Genomic DNA, 25,134 nt, shown 5'->3' with positions numbered 1-25,134 from the left:
CGATATTTAATGATCTTAGAAGCATTAAGAGTCCAAACAAAGTAATAATAATAATAATATTAATAAAAACAAAATGTGTGGTTCCATGCAGGCAGATCTCTTTGAAAAATTGATGGCTAGCAAGTTATTTATTTCATTAATTTCACAACAAGCAAACACTATCAAAATCAGCAATAATGGCAATATACAGTGCTGTAAGTGGTAGCCATGGTTACACCAAAAACCTGCCACAGAAGTCAAGGTTAATTAGCATCACGAAATCACTTGCGATTAGTTTCACACATGCTGTTTCAACATAATGCAGGTCTGTTTTTTATAGCTACAATAACACAAAACCTTTGATACAGTCAATTATCACTTCATTTTAAGGATAACCTGAAATATTCTTCACACTTGCGCAGATGAAACCATTGTCCACCAGAGAGCAGAAGAGATTTCATTCATTCATTTATCTTCGGCTTAGTTTCTTATTTATCAGGGGTCACCACAGCGGAATGAACCACCAACTATTCCGGCATACGTTTTACAAAGTGAATGCCCTTCCAGCTGCAACCCAGTACTGGGAAACACCCATACACACTCATTCGCACGCACACACATACACGATCATCCAATTCAACTATAGCGCATGTTCTTGGACTGTGGGGGAAACCCGGAGGAATCTGCACGCCAACACAAGGAGAACATGCAAACTCCACACAGAAATGCCAACTGGACCAGTCGGAACTCAAACCAGTGACCTTCTTGCTTTGAGGTGACTGCAGAAGAGATATGTAAAATAGAAATAGAAGCCGATGAAGATCTGCAACGTAAACAGCATTTTTTAATAGCCTTGATCCTGTAAAGGTCATATAGAAACACACATAACTGAATTAAAGCGTGAAGTATTCCAGTCATTTAATTAGATTATTCCATGCCGTCTGTTTATCTGACACAAAGACAGGGTTTTTCTCAGTCTAAATTCAAATCAGATTTATTTATTGATACAGTAATTATGCATGTATAATTTTATTTAGGTGAAGGGAATCAAAAATAAGAATTAGTTTACTGAGTATACAGTTGAAGTCAGAATTATAAGCCCCCTGTATATTTTTCCCCCAATTTCTGTTTAATGGAAAGAAGATTTTTACAACACAATTCTAAACATGATGGTTTGTTCTGTAGGCAATTGAAAGAAAAAAAACTTTAGGGGGCTAATAATATTGATCTTAAATAGTTGTTAAAAAAATGTAAAATTGTTTTTATTCTGGTCGAAATAAAACAAATAAGACAATGTAAATAAAATAATAATATATAAATAAAATATAAATATAAAAAAATATATATTATAGGAATTACCGTGAAAAATCCATTGCTCTGTTAAACATTGTTTGGGAAATACATATATATATATATATATATATATATATATATATATATATATATATATATATATATATATATATATATATATATATATTTTTTTTTTTTTTTTTTTTTTAATCTACTAAAACACTTAAAAGTGACTAAAACTAAAACATTAATGGATAGTTCACCTAAAAACATCCTTCAAACCTGAGTTTCTTTCTTCTGTTGAACACCAGGAAAAATATACTGCTGAATAATAATTTAAAAAAGCCATTGACTTCATTTGTACTATAAACATCAGTGGCTGCTGTTTCCCAACATTCTTCTAATCATCTTCTTTTGTGTTCAACAGAAGAACGAAACTCATAAACATTTAGTAGCACTTGAGTGTGAATAGTGAGAAAATGTTTATTTTTATCTCTTTATACAAAAAACATGACATTTATTTATATATATATATATATATATATATATATATATATATATATATATATATATATATATATATATATATATATATTATTATTATTATTATTAATAAAAAAACTATTCAGTTTTCAAGTTATTAACTTACTTTCAACTGTTTGTTTTATTTTTAAATCATAATCCTACATAGAATTGCCAAATCCTCTTTCAGACTGGCACCATTTGCCTGTTATTTGCCCTTTGCTTCTACCCTAAAACAAAAAAATGGATTTGCAATTACGATCAATGAATGCCTAAATTAATATCTATAATTAATATAATAACTTTGATGAGAGGGTGTGTGTAAATTTTGTTTTTGCTAATGAAATATTTTTGTTGGTTTTTAGCACCATCTTGTGGTTTGTTGGCTGAACTGGGACATTTCAACTCGGATATTCACACCCCAGACCCCTCTAGTTTTTGAAATAATAAAGAAGTTATAGACTATTTTAAAAAATTGTAATAAATGTGAATTAATTAACACATAATGTAATGAATAATATAGAAAATTATATAAATAAAAAAATGGCATAAAATAAACAACAATAATACAATTTGGATTAAAATAATCTTAATTATAGATATCTAATAAATGTAATTATTATGATTAAAAAATGCAACATAATTAAAAAAATATATACAACATGTATTTAAATAATGGAGCGGCTCGGATGCTCAGTGGTTAGTTCATTTTCCTTCAGCTTAGTCCCTTATTTATCAGGGGTCGTCATAGCCCAATGAAATGCCAATTATTCCAGCAAAAAGACCCATACACTCTCACACACACGCTCATACAATATGGCCAATATAGCGTATTCAATTTACCTATAGCGCATGTCAGAAATGCCAACTGGCCTAGCCAAGACTCGAACCAGCGACCTTCTTGCTGCGCCACCCAACAAATACTTGCCATAAATAAATTACTAAAACTTGTTACACCTAAAATAACTTCATTTAATACTGAAAACTGCCATAATTAAGTTTGCCAAACTTAATTCATTTAATTTTAACAAGTCAAAGTAATTTGTTTAAGTTTTCACTTTTTACGGTGTATAATTTTAAACACAGAAACACCATTTTTAAAAATGACCATTTTCAGCTAGCCTAAAAATCATCAATGTTGTGTAAATGCACCCTAAAAACCTGTACATTTCAAATGATTGTATTGATTAGCATCTATTTAGGCATGCAGAGAACTAATCACTGAACATGATGAGATGATCTAATTAGCTAACCCATTACGACTAATGGTTGTGTCCAACAAATTACTTTGAATTAAATCAGAGAAATGTTCCCGTGTTGCTCATTGGCCAGATGGCTCCTACACTAATCTGTTTATTTGCATGACATGGAGGCTCGAACTGTGCAATAGCTAGAAGAAGCATTTTAATAGAGGTAAAACAGCAAGCAGACTTTCCTGGGATTACACATTTAGATGTTCTCAGAAATGTAGATCTGGGTACATATCCACAATGAGTCTGTGTTCAACATTCACTCATCATTTACTCACACTTTAATTGTTTCAAACCTTTATGGGGGTTTTCTTCTTCTTTTTTAACATAAAGCAGATATTTTGAAGAAAGCTAGAAACTGTAATCATTGGCTTCCTTAGTGTTTCTACTAAGGAAGTCTATTATGCTGAGCTGTTGTTCCCATACTGATAAACGTCTAGTGACCTGTGAGTTTTTTTTTCTATTCATACGGTTCCTTTAACAGTATCGATGTTGTAATGTCATCAAAATCAAATCAGTTAAACAGACTTTTGCAATTACTTAGTTACTCAAGCGTAAAACGAGACAAAAAGCCGTTTACTCGCACGCGCCCGTCAGAGTCGGCAGTCTAGCGCAGAAGCTCCATTGAATGCACTACTTGCACGCAGGCTCGTGACGTAGTTCCGCCTTGAAGTAATAGGGCCCGCTTAGTTCCGGTTTGTCGGTCATTGTTGCGAAGTTGGAAGAAAATGTTCAAAAAAAAGTGTGTTTACAGATTTCAGAGACAGCAGAAAGTATACAACGTACACTGCTGCGTTCCGCTGTGTACATCTTCTGCGAAATTCAACGGAAGTTTAAGTTTTCACAGTTTTCCTTCAGACGTGGACCTTAGAAAACGGTGGCTTGTAAACATACGCCGAGATGATTTTTGTCCAACCGGCAATTCCAAGGTTTGCGTAACACTTCTACTTATAGGTTCCCCAGCTACTGTCACCTGACGTCTTTCTGGTGGCTAATCGAGCCATCCAGTCACAAAATCATTCGTGTGTCCAGGGCTAAATCTGCTGCTAGAAAGCAGGAAGACGTCATGGATGTACTGCCACCATCAGAGGTAGGTTTTATACGCACAGTAAGCATGACTGTATACACAAACACAAACACACACACACACACACATATATATATATATATATATATATATATATATATATATATATATATATATATATATATATATATATATATATATACACACACACACACACACGCATACACATACGTGTGTGTATACTAGGGCCGTACATCCAGTTGTGTTTGGGTGTGTCCGCATACGCTGTTAGCGGATACGCTTCGTAGAGGGGGAACTGGAATTCCAGAAGGGAACAGAATCGACTACACACACACTGTTGCGTGTGGCGTTCACTCCTGCCCTTAACTATTACTTTCAATTGATCTTGTTTGTCCTTTTCAGTTTTCTATTGGTTAATCTGGTGGCGTCAGGCCTTTAAAACGAACGGAAGCGGACTTCTACGGCCCCTCATTCCTCCACGTCACCACAGTCTTTGACGGCTTTATTGTTGTGTTCTCCTTTATGCTTTCCTTTTGATATTTGTTTGGAGTGGGGAGCTCCAACCTGCTTTAGGTTTGTTTGGTTGTTTGTTATTAAGTTGTTGGGCTCCCCATCTCTTGTCAATTTGGATTGTTTTGTTGGTTATGTTATGTTAATAAATAATTTAGCTGGAGCACTTTGGCCGTTGTTTATTATGTTACGTTGTCTTTTGGTCACGAGTCTTATTTAAGTTAGGGACCGTAACACACATACACACTTGCATATAAATATATGGGGTAAAATAAATGCTCATATTATAAAGGCATGGCGGGGGGAAATGTAATTTAATACAGTGCTTCTTGTATAATCTGAGACCCACTTCATATCGGATATTGCTCAGCCAGTGGAGATCGCTTTTTTTTTTTTTTTTAAAGAAAACAAACCTTAAACACGCCGATTTTGCAACGGCATTTAGTTCACCGGAAGCGCTTAACCCAGGTTACTGGCAAATTAAAAGTCCTATGAGAATACTTCGGTATTTCTTCATAATGGTTACAGGTTTTTAGCTTTCTTCAAATATCTTCTTATGTGAAGAAAATCATTAAGCTTTGGAACTACTTTAGTTATAGTACAGTAAATAGTGAGTATATTTTCATTTTAGGGTGAACTATTCCTTTAAATGTCTGAGCTGTCAACTGAAATAAGAGACAGAGTATTGAAAACAATCTTTCTTTATATGAAGAAATCAATAGGCTACAATTTAAATGAATGAACTGTAAGTAAAATATCGCATTTGTAGTTATTGTTAAACATCTTTACTGTATTTACAGCTTGATTTTTCTAAAGCAGACTAGAGTTTGAGCATGCAAAATTCTGTCATGTAACGCTGTGAAAAGAGGCAGGATAAAACAAGATGATCAAACGTTGATAAAGCGAGAGATTGCTCCATATTTTACATTTCTGTACAGAGAGATTCAATTTTTGGGCTTGGGTTGTATTTGGAACTAACTTTTGTCAATTATTATTTGATTTAATTTTTATATTGATGTATACTTTACACTTTTGTTATGTTGTTGAATTAAATATTATTTATTTTTTTAAATACATTCTTTAATTTCATCCATCATCATTTTGTGACTTTTTTTTTCAAATATAGGTTCAGGCATTGTAACCATTTCAAAAGTATCAATTTGGCATGACTGTTATTAAAATTAGCCACCAATAACCTTAAAAAATAAACATGATTGAGAAATTCCAGCATTATGGATGTAACAAAACACAAAACATTAATTTACTTAAAAACATATGTTGGCATTGAATTGAAACATTTGTTTAGATTTTCCAAAACAACTAACCACAGAGATAAGGAATCAGAAAAATATCAATTATCAAAAATGAGGAAAATGGATGTGACCAAAAAAGTCAGTGAATTTACAGTATACAACATACTTTGAAAAATATGTGAATTAAACTGCACAACCCAAAAGAAATAATGCTAATCAAAAGGATAAGAGTTGACTCAACAAAATTTATTGATTTTATGCATTTTAAGCATGACTTTGGTAAATCAAATATAATAGTTTGAAAACATTGACAGAGACGTTTTGTTTTTCTGTTTGTACAGTACCGTAAATACTTGCTTACACAGTTAACCTAGAAACAGTTTCGTGGTTTTGTTGGAAACTTTTTTTTTCATGGAATTGTTTGATTACTGAAGTTGAACTATGGCAACCACAAATTAACCAGGTTTTTCTTTTTTTGTAACCATATATAATATATTTTGTGTACATTTCCTACCTTAATGATATCAAAACTTAAGATATACAATAATATATATTATAATAATTACACACTATGAATCATTTACTAAGCATTAGTATCTAGTGAGTTCATTATTTATTAAGCATTAATTCTACATTAACAAGCGTTAGTAATCAGTTTATAACTGCAGCTACAAATGCTGTATTCTTGACCTACAATCACATATATAATGTGCCTAATAATTGTACTGTCATAATTTATTTTTCATTACTAAATTAACTAATGCATTATTTACTAACCGTTTGTATTTAAGAGTAGTTGGTGGTTTTTAGGATCATTTGGAATGAATAATCTTATTATTCAGGCATATAGTAATGGTTACTACTGTATCTATGTTAATAAATGCTTCATTAACTCAACTTATCCAGTTTTGTGATCTAATCTAAAGTGATGACTATTTATGCTTTATAAATGCCTTATAAATGACAATTAAAGGCTCAGTATCAAATGAACAATAAGCTTTGCAAGCTTATCTAAAAAGTAAAATACCGTAAAGTTTACACATTGCCCAATAACAGGAGTGTCAAAATACGAATTAACATTGGATAAAACAACAAAAAGATATAATAATTTAACAATATTATAAGATGCAATGTTTAAACTGTGCCGTAATTTTAATTTTGACAAGATTACAAAGATTTATTTTTTATTTGATAGTTTCATTTGTGTATCTTTAAATGAATAGAAATTATTAAAGTTGTTTATGTTCTTTTTTCCTATTTAGAATTGAACTGAGCCTTTAATTGTCATTTATAAAGGGTTTATAAAGCATAAATAATTCTCACTTTGCTTTAGGTCACAAAACTGGACGTTGAGTTAAAAAAGCATTTATTAACATACAAATTAGCTATTAGCATATGCCTGAATAATAAAAATTAGAAATGTTAATTTAAATAGTTTATTAATCATTAACTTATTCTGAATGATCTTACAAAAAACCAACTATGCTTAAAAAACTGGTTTGTAAATAATGCAATACTTAATTTAGCAATAAAAAATTACCTCAATAACAAAGTGTGAAAGTACAGCTATTATGCACATTATAAATGTGGTTGTTAGTCAAGAATAGAGCTGATTTGTAGCTGCAGTTATAAACTGCTTACGCTTGGTAATGTAGAGGTAATGCTTAACAGATAATGAATTCACTCATTGCTAATGCTTAATAAATGGTTCATAGTGTGTAAGTGTTACCAATGTGATTTTTGATTAGTAATTTGCATTGCTAAGAACACAATTTAGAAAAATTTAAAGGAGATTTTCTCAGTATTTTTGTTTTTTGAACCCTCAGATTTATTAATAAGTTGTATCTCAGCCAAATATTCCCCTATCATAACAAACCATACATCCATGGAAGTTTATAGGATGTGACTCTTATACTGGTTTTGTGGTCCATGTCACATGTACACTGTAAAAAATAATTCACTGGATTTACTCAATTTTTTAAGCTATGTGGATGCAACCAATTTATATGGGCTGAATTTAAACAAACAAATTAAAAGTAGTAATGTTCAGCTTAACTTGTTTGTTTAAATGCAGCCCATATTAATTGTTTGCAACCACTTACCTCAAACAAATTAAGTAAATCCAATAAATTTTTTTTTTTAAGTCAAAGAAATACAATAACCCTAGTAATAAGAAATAAAAGACGAACACTGATTATTTTTCAAAAGGTTTATTGAATTTGTGTCAGTTTGTTGTTTGGTCTAATGGTGCAGAAGACGCGAGCTCATCACGTTTTTGGTCGTTTGTGAAAATCATACAAAACAGAAAAAGTTGAAGCAGTATTGCTGTGGTCTTCGACAGTGTAAACTACAGACATCGTGGTAAACATAAACCCAGGATAAAGCTGGTTTACTCAGTGGCCTACACTTTCAGCTTTCAGCTCTAATAACAGACCGCTCTAATGTGGCAATGCAAAGAAGGCACTTTAAAGCTGTTTTTCTTTTCTTTTCTTTTACTCTCAACAGAAACAACAGAGGAAACTTCATTCTTGTCAATTTACTCCAGCGTGGATCTTCAGTGCCTCGGGTTCACATGCAGCTCATTCCAGATCCTCGTTTTGGGTGGACTCGTTAATTATCTGCAATGGACGAAAAATCAAAAGGGTCAGATGTTATGTAATATCTTTATATTTATACAGCTGAAGTCAGAATTATTAGCCCTCTCTTTTTGGAGGGAACGGTTTTAAAAAGAAACTATTTTTTTAACACATTTCTAAGCATAATAGTTTTAATAACTCATTTCTAATATCTGATTTATTTTATCTTTGCCATGATGACAGCTCATAATTATTTACTAGATACTAGTATTCAGCTTAAAGTGCAATTTAAGGGCTTAGCTAGGCTAATTAGGCAAGTTAGCCCAGCTAACAATTTTGTGTTTAATAGACGTCTAATAGACATCTAATTGTTGACAGCTTGGCTAAAACAAGGCTAAACTTGGGCTGTCAGTGAAATGCTAATAGACAACTAAGAATAGCCCAAAACTAGACTAGTCGTCAAATAGACAGATTAGACTTGATATGTGTAGTCATTCGTTTCTGTTTATTTGATGACTAGTCTTGGCCTGTTCTTAGACAGCTATTAGATTTTTACTGAAAGCCCAAATTTAGCCTTGTTTTACCCAGGACGACTATGTTTAAATGTCTTTTAGACATCTAGTAGACATCTTTTAAAAACAAAAAATGTTTAATTATTTAAGAGGTTTAATTATTTATAATTAATGGTTAATTAGGCAAAGCTTTGTATAACGATGGTTTGTTCTGTAGACAATCAAAAAGTATATTGCTTGAGGCGGTTTATAATATTGACCTAAAATGATTTTTAAAAATATTTTAAAAAACTGCTTTCATTTTAGCTGAATTAAAAGAAATAAGACTTTCCCCAGAAGAAAAAATATACGAAAAACTGTTAAAAATTCCTCTCTCTGTTCGACATCATTTGGGAAATATTTAAAAAAGAAAAAAAAAACTGTGGGGCGAATCATTTTGACTTCAAATGTATATTAAATAAACAGAATCTTCTTGCCACTCACATGTCCGTCTCTGGTCTCGATGGTCTTAATCACTACTTTTTTTGACAGGTTGTCAATCAGAGGTCTGGTTTCCTTCATGGACTCTGCAGACAGAATTAAGCATTTTATTTTATTAATGCAATTTTTCTTTAAAGGGACAGTTTACCCCAAAAAATTAAATTCTGCCATCATTTATGCAGCCTTGACTTGTAAACCACAATAGAAGATATATTGAAGAATGGAGGAAACCTCCAACCTTTGACTTCTATATTTGTTCTTTCTACCATTGATGTCAATGGTTACAGGTTTTCAATATTGTGACCAATTTTCCCCTTTTCCTATTATAAGGATGGGAAAACAGTTTGCCTACCTGGTGCATGGTCTAAAAAGGTTGTCCTTATGGGTGTGATGTATGTTCATTAAATCTCATCTCTCATTCCCTTTAAGAGCAAGTTGAGGTCGCACAATTACACATTCGCTACATACAGTTGAAGTCAGAATTATTAGCCCCCCTGTTTATTTTTTTTCACTAATTTCTGTTTAATGGAGAGCAGATTTTTTTCAACACATTTCTGAACATAATAGTTGTAACAACTCATTTCTAATAACTGATTTATTTTATCTTTTCCATGATGACAGCTTAAAGTGACATTTAAAGGCTTAATAGGTTAATTAGGTGAACTAGGCAGGTTAGGGTAATTAGGCAAGTTATTGTATAACGATGGTTTGTTCTGTAGACTATCAGAAAAAAAAATTGCTTAAAGGGGCTAATAATTTTAAAACGGTGTTTAAAAAATTAAAAACTGCTTTTATTCTAGCCGAAATAAAACAAATAAGACTGTCTCCAGAAGAAAACATATTATCAGACATACAGTGAAAATTTCCTTGCTCTGTCAAACATCATTTAGGAAATATTCAAAAAATTCAGAGGGGGCTAATAATTTTGACTTCAAATGTTTATGGAAATCTTTGTAAGTAGAAAAACTGAACACTTTACTATAGCAAGAAACTTGGTTTCCTTTCAAAATTTATAGCATGAGCCTAATTCTACCAAAGCTCCTGAGGTGAAGAAGGCATAGGAGGAGGTAGCGGCTGTTATATTTATGTAGGAAATGATAATCTTTTACATTTATTCCTTTAAGTCTTCAAATTCTCCTGAGACCCCGCCTATTGACTTGTAGTCTGTAGTGGACATTGCGTTTTCATAAATTTTCTTTGAATTTTTTAAGCTACTCTGTCAAGTCCTGTTGTACTGTTTAGAGGACATCATGGGCTAGTGAAATGTCACTTAATTGGCTGGCATGCTAGGAACCACTTCTTACACTACATCCAAAATGGCGGACATACAAAAAAGCACATTTTATGGGAAGGAGAGAGGTATGTAAAATTTAGCTTTTTAAATGTTAAATGTTAATGTTAAAAGTTTTTTTTACTGTTATTATTACATATATATTTGTTTATTAAAGTGTCAGGAACAATATATTTAGCTTTCAAAGCTGTTAACTTGTTTGTGTTTCAAAATATCATCCTTTTTTAAATGCCCACTATAGTGGACACCAGGACCATCTTAATGTAATTAATGACTGCATGTTGTAGGAGGCAGAACTCAAGCAGAGAGGATTCTTTATAAGATAGTTGAGGGAGACTCTGACTTAGAGTCTGACAGACAGTTAGAGCATTAGAGAATGACAATCAGTTTTAAATTGCTTTCATGTTAAATTTGTTTTGGATTAATATCACTTTTTATTATTTATTTTTTGTTTTGAGTTCGGCTCTCTTTCAGACTAAACTGTTCCAGGAATTTCAATACAAAAAGAAAAAATGGCTTTTGTTTTGATTTTGTTACATTAATATTGGAATAATTTCCCTTTACAGCCATATCCTGTACAGTTTTGTTGTCTGAGTTTGGCGGTCGTTTCGAACTAAAATGGTCCTGTGGTCTACTACAATGGACAATCTGTAACTAAAAATAAAACTCTAAATTGTAGAATTTTTTTTAACCCAAATGATGTAGGAAATCACAAAAAAAAAAAAATAAATTCTTTTGGTCTCAGGAGGATATATAAAGATATTTTTGTGCTGCTGTTTTATTCTCAGATCATGTTTATTAAAAACTGCTTCACTAGTTAACATTGGTGAGCATATCTATTAACTGTTATCTTTCTGCATGATGATGTGTTTAGTTGTAATAGATTATTTTGCATTGAGAATTGTTTTCCTTACATTCATAAGGATGATGTAAAGCATACTGTACCTCGCAGGCTTAATGATGAAAAGTTGGGAAATGGTGAGGTGATCCTACAGAGAAATAAACACCAATTATGTGTAAAACCCACAATCCAATACATATTTGTGATTATTTTTAAGGATAGTAATTTGAATTTTCTTCATAAATTTTTTATACTTTGCCATTATCTTTCAAACATGTGTCAGCAAGATGTTTTTAATCATTTAAAATTAAATTTGCTCAATCGTTCTTTATAAGCACAGGCATAGGTCAACATAAGTATGTGCTTTTTTGTACATATTATATTTGCATTAATTAACATACATTATTTACATTTTTTAACCAAATATTTACATGTATTTCTTTTTTTGGTGGGGGTTATGCTTTATATATAATATGCTTTATGTCTTTATGTATTTTATGTAACTATATATAAAAACCACAATTAAATATTTGTTTTCTATTTTTAAGAACAGTCATTTTTTTCTTCACTAAATATTTATACTTTGCCATTATCCTTCAAAGTGCTGGGTTTTAACCATGTTTCAGCAAGATGTTTTTAATAATTTAAAATAACATTAAATATGATCAAGCATTCCTTATATTTTACAAGTACAGGTCAAAATAAGTATGTGCATTTATTTTTACATAACTATATTTAAGGTAAGTAACACATCTACATTGTTTACATGTTTTTTTACATTTGAAATTTATAAATGATTTTTTTATATATTATATATATATTTTTTATAATATTATATATAGACATTTTACTTGCATTTAGTATGCTTTAATTTAATATGCTTTTAATTAAATACTCATTCGTTCATTTTCTTTTTGGCTTAGCGCGGTCACACTTTACAATAAGGTTCATTAGTTAATGTTAAGTAATGCATTTATTAACATGAACAAACACTGAACAATACATTTACTACTGTATTTATTCATGTTAATAAACGTTAGTTAATGAAAATACAGTTGTTCGTTGTTAGTTCATGTTAACTCATGGTGCATTAACTAATGTTAACAAGCATGGACTTGAATGTTAATAATGCATTAGTAAATGTTCAAATATAATTAATAAATGCTGTACAAGTGTTTTTCATGATTAGTTCATGTTAGTAAATGCATTAACTAATGAACCTTTTTGTAAAGTGTTACTCTTAGTGCCTTTATTAATCAGGGGTCACTACAGTGGAATGAACCGCCAACTTATCCAGCATATATGTTTTACGCAGCGGATGCCTTTCGACGCAACCAAACACTGGGAAACACCTATACCAGGGGTTAACTGATTTACATATGTTTACATTGTTTACATATTTTTACATATTGAACATACATATTACATTTTTTTTTTTTATTAATTATTGCGAACATTTTTCTTTTTTCTCTAACACGTCGAAATGGGATGCCTCGTATTTGACACATATATAAAAAAGCTAAATATTACCTGCTTTCTTCTCCTTCTAGCAGTTTCCTGTAGGTGGCGATCTCAATATCCAGGGCCATTTTAACATTGAGCAGATCCTGGTATTCCCGCAGATGACGTGCCATCTCATCCTTCATGTTGCGAATGTCGTCCTCCAGACGGCCGATGGTGTCCTGATAACCAGACGCCTCCATGGAGAAGCTGTCCTCTAGTTCTCTCATCTGACGCTCCAGAGACTCATTCTGAAATCATGAACGCAATGATATGCAATGTAAGTAGCCATAATTTAAGAGTTGTTATATAGTCAGATCACAGAAAAACATTTTTGTTTCTTGAAAATGAAAGTACAGATGAAATAAAATCCCTAAAACTATATATATATATATATATATATATATATATATATATATATATATATATATATATATATATATATATATATATATATATATATATATATATTTAATATATATTTAAAGCATTTAAATGACTCAGACTAAGAATTTGTTATTCTGCATATTCCCAATTATAACTAAAACATTTAGTGTTTGAAATAAATTAAAATATTAAATCATTTTTGAGCGACTCAATTTTTTTATTTTAACTTACTTAAAGTACAACTAAAATTAAAATGACGAAAATATATAAACATAATTAAAAATATATAATTGCTAAATTATCATATTTACTCAAAATTAATTTTTATGAAATCTAAAATATTGTATTTCAGCCAGTCAACATTTCTCATTTTCATTTAGTTCAACTTCATTTAGTAAAATATATGAAAGTACACACAAAATGAAATAACTAAAATGCTTTATTAATAAATAAACTAAATAATATAAAAATAAATAGAAAATATTACTAATTATTACTAAATATTACTAATATTCCTGTTTTTCTAAACTAAAACATAGTAAATTAAATACTGATAAATATAAAATATAAATAATTATTATAAAAATAATTGTAAAAGTTTATAAACATTTTTAAAACAGTAAAATGACCTCAAAACTCCAGAAAAGTATGTGTAAAGATAGAAAAGAAAATATATTAATAAAAATGTTTTTAAATATTAAAAATATAAAAAAGTATCATCTGAAATTAAATATAAAATATATATTTTTAAAATGTATGCTGAAATAAAACATAAAATAAAGTATCATCTAAAATAAAAGATCATATAATGATTTTAAAGTACTATTATGACATGAAATGACTAAAAATACTATATTAATAACTATATTAGATAATAGGGAAAAAACTAAATAAATATAAAATATTAATAAAATCCTGTTTTGCTAAACTAAAACATAGTAAAATGTGTGTTCACTAAATATTAATAAAATACACACTAATTAAATTAAAATAACATTTTTAAAGCATTGAAACAACCTATAAATATAAACATAAAAATAAAATAAAATAATAAAAACATAAATATAAATAACTAAAAGATTATCTTAATGATACTGAAGTGCTAATATTAAATAAATAAATAACTAAAAATACTATATTAATAACTATTTTAAATAATGAAAAAAACGAATAAAATATTATTAAAATCCTGTTTTGCTAAACTAAAAAAAGTTAATTAAGTACTAACAGAGTAGAATACAGTAAATTAAATGCCAATAAAATACACACAAATTAAATTAAAATAGCTTTAAAAGTATATATACATTTTTAAAGCATTAAAATGACAAAAATATATAAGGATAAAAATTAAATACATTAATAAAAAATATCTATATACTATAAATATAAAATAAAGTATCATCTGAAATAAAATATAACAAATAAAAAGAAATATAAATTATATTTTAAATATATACTGAAATAAAATATAAAATCATCTTAACTAAAAATAATCATCTAAAATAAAATATCATATTAGTGATATTAAAGTACTATTATGAAATGAAATGACTAAAAATACTATAATAACAATATTAAATAATTGAAAAAACATTAAAAAATATAAAATAATACTAAATTAAATACTAATGCAGTAAAACAAATACTAATAAAATACATACTAATTAAATTAAAATAATGTAATAAAACATTACATTTTAAAGCATTAAAATGACTTCAAAAACAGATAAAAATAAAATTATATATATATATATATATATATATATATATATATATATATATATATATATATATATATATATATATATATATATATATATATATATATATATATATATATATATATAGAGAGAGAGAGAGAGAGAGAGAGAGAGAGAGAGAGAGAGAGAGAGAATCTCAATGATAGTATTAAAATGCTAATAATTTATATATTTATTATATAAATATTTGTCTTTTTCTTACTGATTACATTTATAACACAATTAAATAAATATAATTTCCCAGTACCCACCGTTCCTTTGAGAGCTTCCAAGTCACAAGTGAGAGCCTGGAGCTGGCGACGGTAATCATTGGCCTCCTGTTTGGCCAGACGGATAGTTTCATTGTTTCGAGCAGCAGCTTCTGACAGGTCAGCAAACTACAAAGAAACACCAAGAGAAAAATAAAGCTCCATCTGCCTCTCTGGCTTTTGTGTTCAGTTTGTAACAACTGGACGACACACATGATTATTCTAGCTTGATGTTTAAAGATCTGAGCTAATGCTAATAGATCAATCGCTCCATTAGTCTGATCAATACTGAGAGAAAGGAGCAGATGGACTCCATAATTCCACACGTCCACCATCTGCTGCTTGTAAGAGTTGATCTTGAGATGAATCGAACTTGTTTCTGAAACATCTAATGTTGACTTAACAGATTAGCAACACCTCGGTTTGTAAAATTGCTAAATGAGCCTTTGTTGCATTGTTTAGCTGGAGACTTAAAGGGACAGTTCATCCAAAAAAAAAACAAAAAAATCTGTCATTATTTACTCATCCTACACTTGTCTGGTTTTCTTTCTTTTTTGAACACAAATAAAGATATTTTGAAGAATTTTAAAAATCTGTAACCATTGACTTCTATAGAATTTGTTTTTCGTACTAGGGAAGTCGATGGTTACAGGTTTTCAGCTTCCTTCAAAATATCTTCCTCTGTTTAACAGAACAAAGAAACTTAAAATGGTTTGGATCCACTTGAGTAAATAGAGAGTGAATTTTCATTTTTGGGTGAGGGACAGTTCAGCCAAAACTAAAGTTCTGTCATCATTTAATCATCTTACACTCGTTACAAACATGCCTGAGTTTCTTTCCTCTGTTGAACACAAAAGAAGATATTTTGAAGAATGCTGGAAACCTGTAACCATTGACATCCAGAGTAATTGTCTTTTAGTTTCTGACCTTGGATTTGTACCAATCCTCAGACTCCTGCAGGTTTCTGGAGGCCAGAGTCTCGTACTGCTGCCGGACGTCTTTCAGAGCGGCGGTCAGGTCAGGTTTGGCCACTTCCATATCGATCTGCAAATGCTGCTCCTGCATCTGGATCTGCATCTCAGCAAGTTCCTGTGGAGGTGTTAAGGAAAATATTTTTAAGTCCAAATTTATAGTTTGAGACCTATAGTGAAGTATATTGAAAATAGTATGTTGAAATGTTTGAGGTAAACTCATGAAAGTTTGAATATGGTGGAGCAAAAAATGCTGAAACAAAAAAAAATCTTAAAGGAAAATTATTTGTGAATGACTTTATTACTTTAACTTATTTAGGGTGGCAAGCTAGCTCAGTGGTTAGCACTGTCGCGTCACAACAAGAAGGTCACTGGATCCAGTCCCACCTGGGCCATTTGGCATTTCACTGTGGAGTTTGCATGTTCTTCCCATGTTGGCGTGAATTTCATCCTGGTTTCTCCCATAGTCAAAACTCATGCGCTACAGGTAAATTAGAATTAAATTTGGCTGTAGTGTATGAATGTGTGTGCGAATACGAGAGGGCACGGGTGTTTCCCAGTAATGGGTTGCGGCTGGATAGGCATCTGCTGCATAAAACATATGCCAGAATAGTTGGTGGTTCATTCCACTGTGGCGACCTCTGAAATAGAGACTAAGCCAAAGGGAAATGAATGAATGAATGAATGTTTATTTAGATGTTTTGTTTATTTTTTGATTGGCTACAGAACAAACCACTGTTGTTAAATGACTTACCTAATTAGTTAAACCTTTAAATGTCACTTTAAGCTTAATACTGGTATCTTACTAAATAACTAGTATAATATTATGTACTGTCATCATAGGAAAGACATGAGTTAATAGAAATTAGTTATTAATACTAGCATGATCAAAAATGTAAAAAAAAAATAAACATCTGTCCATGAAATAGCACTTATTTAATATTTAAAACTGTCTATCTTCTTTAAAAAAAAAAAATCAGACGGACTTAAACTTTTTTATGTGTAGTTTCTAAACTACACACATTTTGTAGTTTTTAGCTGAATATGAACAGAACATATTTGATTCTAAAATAAAATTGGCTAAAGAACAAACCATCCTTGTCTAATGACTTGCCCAATGAACTGAACTTAGTTAACTTAATTAACCTAGTTAAACCTTTTTAGTTTGACTGGAAAGTTGTATTTATTTAAAAACTTTTAGGGTTAATATTATAAGCTTCATTAAGATTCTTTTTTATTTACTGTTTTGATTGGAAACCACTGTTGTCGAATGACTTCCTTAATTAACCTAATTTACCCTGTAAGTTGCACTTTAAGCTCAATGTTGGTATCTTTAACTATTGATTTGAATAATTATCCACATTCTTTAGTTATTAAAACTAGTATGTTCAATAATGTGTTGAAAGATTGGTTCAGTTTAGTTTTTTAATGTAAAAACTGTCATGATTAAACTTATTATGCCCATTAAGAATGTTTTTGTTTCTGATTGGCTACAGAACAAACCACTATTGTTGAATGGCTTTCTTAATTAGCCTAATTAAGCCTATAGCCACTTAGCTGATGATTGATTATAAAGCTTGTTGGCATGCTGTCCCTGGAGAGAGCCCTGAGCTCATAAGATCCTCGAGCCCGGGGTTCCCTCCCATTTGCAAGGCGAGAGGGGAGTTTGAGCTCAGGTAGATCTCAAGAACTCCCCTGCTGTAGTAGCTACTGAACAGATAGTGATTGATCTTAAGAGATAACTACTTACTAGCATGTCTATGATGCTGATTTGGATTAGTCAATGAACTTAAGTTGCATGTTTTTTAATGGTGGGAGGAAACCGGGAAACCCGGGGGAAATCCATGTAAGCATGAGGAGACTGTAAACTCCGCACAGAAACGTCTGCTGGCTTGGTAAGAAGTAGAACCAGTGAGGTTTTGCTGTGAGGAACGTAGGGTATTTATAGTGGCTTAGGAATTGTCTGATTGGTAAATAATAAATTAAATAATGCGGGACCGTCTGCGAGCAATCATAAGCACGTGATCCTCTTGAAATTATTTTATAAATAAACTTCACTTAAGCCTGGGGTGTCCAAACTCCTGGGGTGTCCTGGGGGGCCAGTGTCCTGCAGATTTTAACTTCAACTTGCCTCAACACACCTGCAAGGATGTTTCTAGAAAGCCTAAGAGTTTGATTAGCTAGCCTAGGTGTGTCTGATTGGGGATGTAGCTAAAATCTGCAGGACACCGGCCCTCCAGGACCGAGTTTGGACATGCCTGACTTAAGCTCAACATTGGTATCTTTAATTATTAAATTGATTAATTATTGGCATTCTGTAGTTATTAAAAATAGCATGTTCAAAAATGTGTTGAAAAAACTAAATCTCCATGAAAATAGCACTTAATATTTAAAAATGTCTTTACTTCTTTTCAATTAAAAAAATCAGACAGACACAAACATTTTTACAAGTAGATACTATTCATATATTTATATATATATATATATATATATATATATATATATATATATATATATATATATATACTTGCTGAATAAAAACAGAAAATATTTGATATTAAAAAAAATTGGCTAAAGAACAAACCATCTTTTTCTAATGACTTGCCTAATTAACTGAACATAGTTAACCTAGTTAAACCTTTTTAGTTTGACTGGAAAGTTGTATTTAATTAAAATATTAATATTATAAGCTTCATTAAGATTCTTTATTATTTTTAGTTTAGTTAATTTTTTAGTTTTTTAGTATAGTTTAATTTTAGTTTATTGGCTACAGAACAAACCACTGTTGTTGAATGACTTCATTAATGAACCCAATTAAGCCTATAACTTGCACTTTAAGCTCAATGTTGGTATCTTTAACTATTAAACTATTTAACCATTATATAAATTATCATGTTCAATAATGTGTTGAAAAAATAAACATCTCTCCATGAAATAGCAAATGGGAAATATTTAAAAATGTCTTATGTTAATAAATCAGACAGACCTCAACATTTTTACATGTATCTCTATACTACACATATTATTTAGCTGAATATAAACAGAACATATTTGATTCTGAAAATTAGTTTCTTGGCCTTGAACTAATACACTTCCTGATCCCGGAACAATGTCTCAGCTTCATTATTCTGCAGGAATTACGCCCTTTTCCATGACCCATTTAGTCACTATGGCAGCAGGTCACAAATGCCTGACAATCCCCTGATATTAACAGACCCAACAAAAGTGTCAGTCAGCCAGAAAAACCAGGACTGTGAGCAGTAAGACTGAACTCCCAGAGGATTTTAATTCAGTGTTTTGCTCACAGCAGCCCTTTTATAGTTGCTTTTGCTCAGCTTTTGTTTCCATATTTGTCACAATTTGTTTTAATAAAAATATCTTCTTTTTTATTGGAAAAATCTGAGATCATTATTGATGCTCTAAAGTAAACATGAACTTGTTAGGGTCTTTTAAGGACTTTCAAGGAGCAAATTTTAAATATTTCAATTTGCATCCAGTGTTTTTGCTGTAAATAAGAAACACATGATGAAACACATTTATGAGATCTTATTTATGATGTTTCTCAGTACCTCATCGTGAAGCTTCTTCAAGAAAGCGATCTCTTCTTGGAGGGACTCCACCTTTCTCTCCAGGTCCAGACGAGCCAGAGAGGCGTTATCAACATCCTGTGGGTGAAACACATGGAGAATTTTCCCATCTTATCGATATTAGCTTTCTTTGCATCCATCTAAAACATGTATTCTTAGTTTTTTGGGGGGGATAACGTAATTGTTTTATGTTTAATTCACTAAAATTTACGAAAATGATAAAGCTAACTTAATTGGTTTATGTTGGGACAACATGAAGAAACTGTGAATCCCAGCATTTTGTAAACTGTATTAAAATAAGTTAAAGCAACACAAAAATATTTGTTGACTTTTTGTCATTACTTTTTTTTCCATGTACAGATATTGATATACAATTAAAGTCAGAATTATTAGCCCCCCTTTAATTTTTTTTTATATATATTTTTTATTTTGGCTAGAATAAACGCAGCTTTTATTAAAGAAAAAACATTTTCAGGTAAATATTATTAACCCCTTATTAGCTATTTTTTTCTTGATAGTCTACAGAACAAACAATCAAACCAGTTATTAGAGATAAGTTATTAAAACTATTATGTTTAGAAATGTGTTGAAAAAATCTTCTCTTTGTAAAACAGAAATAGGGGAAAAATTAACAAGGGGGCTAATAATTCTGACTTCAACTCGTTCATTCATTTATTAATTTTCTTTTTGGCTTACAATTCGCTATGGTTAAGTTAAATTCAAATTTATTTAATGAGATTCATCCCAAAATAAACTCCACATGCTTTTATAATACACAGTAAAATGTCACTAAAAGAAACTAATATAAATAACTTTCTCATGAAGAAACGTATAATAGGAAATAGTAATACTGTGAAATTGTCTTTGCTCTGCTAAGTATTAGAAGTAAGTTTTGAAAATATCGACCTACAAAATTTCAACAAAATTTTCCCTTTGTTTGCTTCTCTGGATTTTTCCTATTTTTTTAACTTGTATTTAAGATTTTTCTCTAACATATTTAGATGTACAAGTTTTTGGACCGTTAACATCAATTATTTTGTTAGATAAGCTCCAGATTTGGCTTCAGTGCTGACTAAACTAATATATATGCACAAATATAATATTGTACAGCTTCCTATTAAATATAATTCTAACTTCAACTCGTTCATTCATTTATTCATTTTCTTTTTGGCTCACAATTCGCTATGGTTAAGTTGAATTTAAATTTATTTAATGAGATTCATCCCAAAATAAACTCCACATGCTTTTATAATACACAGTAAAAATGTCGCTAGAAGAAACTAATATAAATAACTTTCTCATGAAGAAACATATAATAGGAAATAGTAATACTGTGAAATTGTCTTTGCTCTGCTAAGTATTGAAAGTAAGTTTTGGAAATATCGACCTACAAAATTTCAACAAAGTACCCCTTTTTTTGCTTCTGATTTTTTTCCTATTTTTTTTTTATGTGTATTTAATATTTTTCTCTAACATATGAATTTAGATGTACTAGTTTTTGGACCGTTAACATCAATTATTTTGTTAGATAAGCTCCAGATTTGGCTTTAGTACTGACTAAACTAATATATATGCACAAATATAATATTGTACAGCTTCCTTTTAAATATAATTCTGACTTCAACTCATTCATTCGTTTATTCATTTTCTTTTTGGCTCACAATTCGCTATGGTTAAGTTGAATTTAAATTTATTTAATAAGATTCACCCCAAAATAAACTCCACATGCTTTTATAATACACAGTAAAAATGTCACTAGAAGAAACTAAAATAAATATAATATTATATAACATATTATATAACATATAATATAACATATAATAGGAAATAGTAATACTGTGAAATTGTCTTTGCTCTGATAAGTATTGGAAGTAAGTTTTGCGAAAGAATTGGAGGGCTAACAATGTCATCTTCGACTGTATGTAAATTCAACTTAACCAATGAATAACAATAGCTCGCCCGCTGCCAGTAATTTGTTCAGCTGCAGCTGTGGGTGGCAGATACTCTTTAAAACACATGCATATACACAGACACACACACATCCTCTTCTCTGCGTCCTCCATAAGTCACCAATGTCCCCTAGTTAACGCCGTCTCCTCCCATCCGCACAACAGTTTGCTTTGTCATGAACAGCCAGCCGGCTCTCAGACAAAGCTTTGTTTTCAGCGGTGTGTGTCTAAATCTGATGCTGGCCGAGAGGGCAGCTTGACCAGGCCTGCGCTGACCCTTTGATTGTGCACAGACTGCTCACAATAAGACTTGTCTTGCACACACTGACTGGACCGACTGTTAACTGATCGCAGCGTAATAGTGGCTTTGTTTGCACTCGATCAAACGTCAGGTTCAAGAATGACAACCATGCATGCGCAAATAGTTGTTTGTGGTGATTTCTTTACTGTGAATGTGAGCGGATGTACCTGTCTGAAGCTGCGGAGGCTGTTCTCAGCATCTTCTCTTTGAAGCATCTCTTCTTGAAGTCTGGAAATGAGATGCATATTTAAGCAGAGCCACACCCTTTACTATAAAAACAGCCTCGTGGAGCATCACACAGTGGATAGAAATCAGTAATCAGTTTATTTTAATTTACTGTATCAAAACATGAAGAAATTATGTTGTTTTTTTTCCTTGATAATGTTAAAAAAAAGTTTATAACAGAGATTTGCGCCAATAGAAATTCAACATGCTATTATTTGACACTGAACACTGTTTAAAAATGTCAGCTTTTTTTAAATTCAAGCCATTAACATGATTTAATATTAGCATTTATGCTATGTAAAATGGTTCCTGTTTTAAAATATTTGATTTTATCATTATGAACTGTATATCTGATCATATTTTAATGAAATGTCTTAAGAATTGTTAAATCTCTGTATTAAACAAGTCATTTTTATATATTATATAAATTAAATTATATATTTATTATATATATTTTTTATTTTAATGAAATACTGTCATAATGATTACACTATTGCACAATTGCTAGCCTATGCTTAACACTTTTTTATTTTATAGCAAACATAAAAGATTGCCTATACATTTAAAATGAAGTATTTCTAAACGAGTCATACGTTTTACAAAGCATTTTATAATGCATTGTTAGATTATACTAACAAATGTCAATTTAAGCATTACGAATGTATAGGCGATGTATTTTGGTGCATTTAAACAAAACAGATTTACTAAACAGATATATTTATTAAAATATTATTTTAGTCACCAAACATAGTTAAAAATTGATGGATAAAACAATTAAATTAAAGCAAAATATTGCAAAAACTAAGTACGACCTACAAAATTTCAACAAAATTTTCCCCTTTTTTGCTTTTCTGGATTTTTCCTCTTTTTTAAATTTGTATTTAATATTTTTCTATAACATAAATTTGGCTGTACTAGTTTTTCATTAATTATCATAAGTTATTTTGTTAGATAAGCTCCAGATTTGGCTTCAGTACTGATTAAATGTACCCTATATGCACAAATATAATATTGTATCGCTTACTATTAAATATATAAATTTAAAAGACAGATCTGTGAGGGGTGTACTTATATATGTTGAGCACTGTATTTGCCTAAAAATGCTTTTATCGAAAGAAAGAACTTTTAACCTCAATGGAACCTTTTAATTTCCCAAAAGCTTCTTTACAGTGGAAAAAGATTCTCAAAATGCTATGAAATTGTTTTAAAATAGTTTTTGAAGAACTTTTCACTAAAATTTTTGAGATCCAGAAAGGATCAATGAACAATAAGCACAATAATAAATATTTATAATAATAATAATAATATTTATATTTATCAGTAAAGTTTAATTTAGTTATGACTAACCTATAGGCTGTTTAAGTATAAAAACATAGTGAAAGTTACAAAAAAACAGACAAACATTCATCTGTTAACCTTTTAAATGCACATTAAGTTAGCATAAAATAACAAAAACAAAACGTAAAACATATTATGTGCGCCTGCAAGTTATTTAACACTTGACACTAAGTTTTTAGACAGTAATAGTGCCAGAACAGACCTCTCCTTGAGGCGCTCGATGTCCTCCCCTAGGTTGTCCCGGTCCACCTCCACTTTGCTCTTTTCCCCGGTCAGCTGATCCACCTGTCTCCGCAGCTCCCGCATCTCATCCTCGTACAGATCTCCGACCCGGGACGCTCCTTTGCCCCGCAGCTGCTCCAGCTCCGCGATCAGGATCTTGTTCTGCTGCTCCAGAAAGCGCACTTTGTCTATGTAACTGGCGAACCGGTCGTTGAGGTGCTGCATCTCCGCTTTCTCATTGGTCCGGTTGGCTTTAAACTCGGTGTTTATGGCCTCGGCAAGCCCGAAATCCAGAGTGTCGGTGGCGAGTCTGGGAAGGGGCGCGCCGGAGCGCACTCTCAAGCTTTTACTCGCGTACACGGATGGAGGCGCGCTGCTGTAGTTGTAGGACGTGCGCGAGGAGGAGACGCGCACTGGGCTGCTGTACTGCCGGCTGGAGAAAGTGGACCGCGCCGCCGCGGGACGCTCCCCGCCGAACATCCTTTTATAGGAAGATGTGCTTGTTCGACTGGCCATGGTAATCCTTTAGTTTGCGGGTTATTGTTGAAGTCTAAATATCGCACCCTGTCCAGACCAAACGGGGATACTGCGGAGGTTCGGCTGGTTTTTATAGTCCACTCCCTATGCTAATGACATAACGGTGCGGGAGGCTCTGTGACGCAGGCACGCCGCCGGGGCGGAGGGGTGAGGAGACCCTCCAGAACCTGCAGTGAGAGAGTTTCATGGGGAAAAAGCTGGAAGATTTGTTTATTTTTTGTTAGAAGATTTGTTCAATTCTTTATAAAAAATATATGCAAAATGCAGGGTTCCACACAAATCCTACATGTTATATATATATATATATATATATATATATATATATATATATATATATATATATATATATATATATATATATAATTTTTTTGTACAAATTTAAGTGAATTGAACATAAACCAATCAAGTTGTCCCCCCAAAAAACTTAAGAACTGTCTTGTTTCAACTCATTATAAATAAGTAGTTTAAACAAGCAGCAAAAGTTATTTTTACTGAGTCTGTTTAGCCAATTTATGTTTAGCATTATTTAAAAAATAAAAATGAATTAATTATTT

At 31.0% G+C, this 25,134-nt stretch overlaps 1 protein-coding gene and 1 long non-coding RNA gene across 4 annotated transcripts; one reads left to right on the top strand and one right to left on the bottom strand.

Annotated features, from left to right (window-relative positions):
• The first annotated feature begins 3,718 nt into the window (after positions 1-3,718).
• On the top strand, positions 3,719-11,444 carry LOC147831121 (uncharacterized). 3 transcript variants are annotated; one of them, XR_015525220.1, is made up of 4 exons: positions 3,719-3,846; positions 3,999-4,134; positions 8,361-8,498; positions 10,440-11,444. It is a non-coding gene; the product is annotated as an uncharacterized LOC147831121 (long non-coding RNA). The 3 variants fall into 3 exon arrangements; XR_015525219.1 differs by having other exon boundaries at positions 8,361-8,813; positions 9,005-11,444; XR_015525218.1 differs by having other exon boundaries at positions 3,719-3,973; positions 4,077-4,134.
• On the bottom strand, positions 8,050-24,603 carry vim (vimentin). The gene is given in 9 exon segments (NM_131872.2): positions 8,050-8,473; positions 9,427-9,509; positions 11,660-11,703; positions 13,086-13,306; positions 15,454-15,579; positions 16,378-16,539; positions 19,991-20,086; positions 22,426-22,486; positions 24,024-24,603. Coding segments are annotated over 9 exon segments (1,368 nt in total). The 5' UTR covers positions 24,560-24,603; the 3' UTR covers positions 8,050-8,434.
• Positions 24,604-25,134: the final 531 nt, after the last annotated feature.

Source organism: Danio rerio, chromosome 24, assembly GCF_052040795.2.
Source record: "Danio rerio strain M-AB ecotype USA chromosome 24, GRCz13ab, whole genome shotgun sequence".
NCBI lineage: Eukaryota > Metazoa > Chordata > Actinopteri > Cypriniformes > Danionidae > Danio > Danio rerio.
Note: the sequence above shows the minus strand (reverse complement) of the source record. Positions and strands in the feature narration are given on the sequence as shown.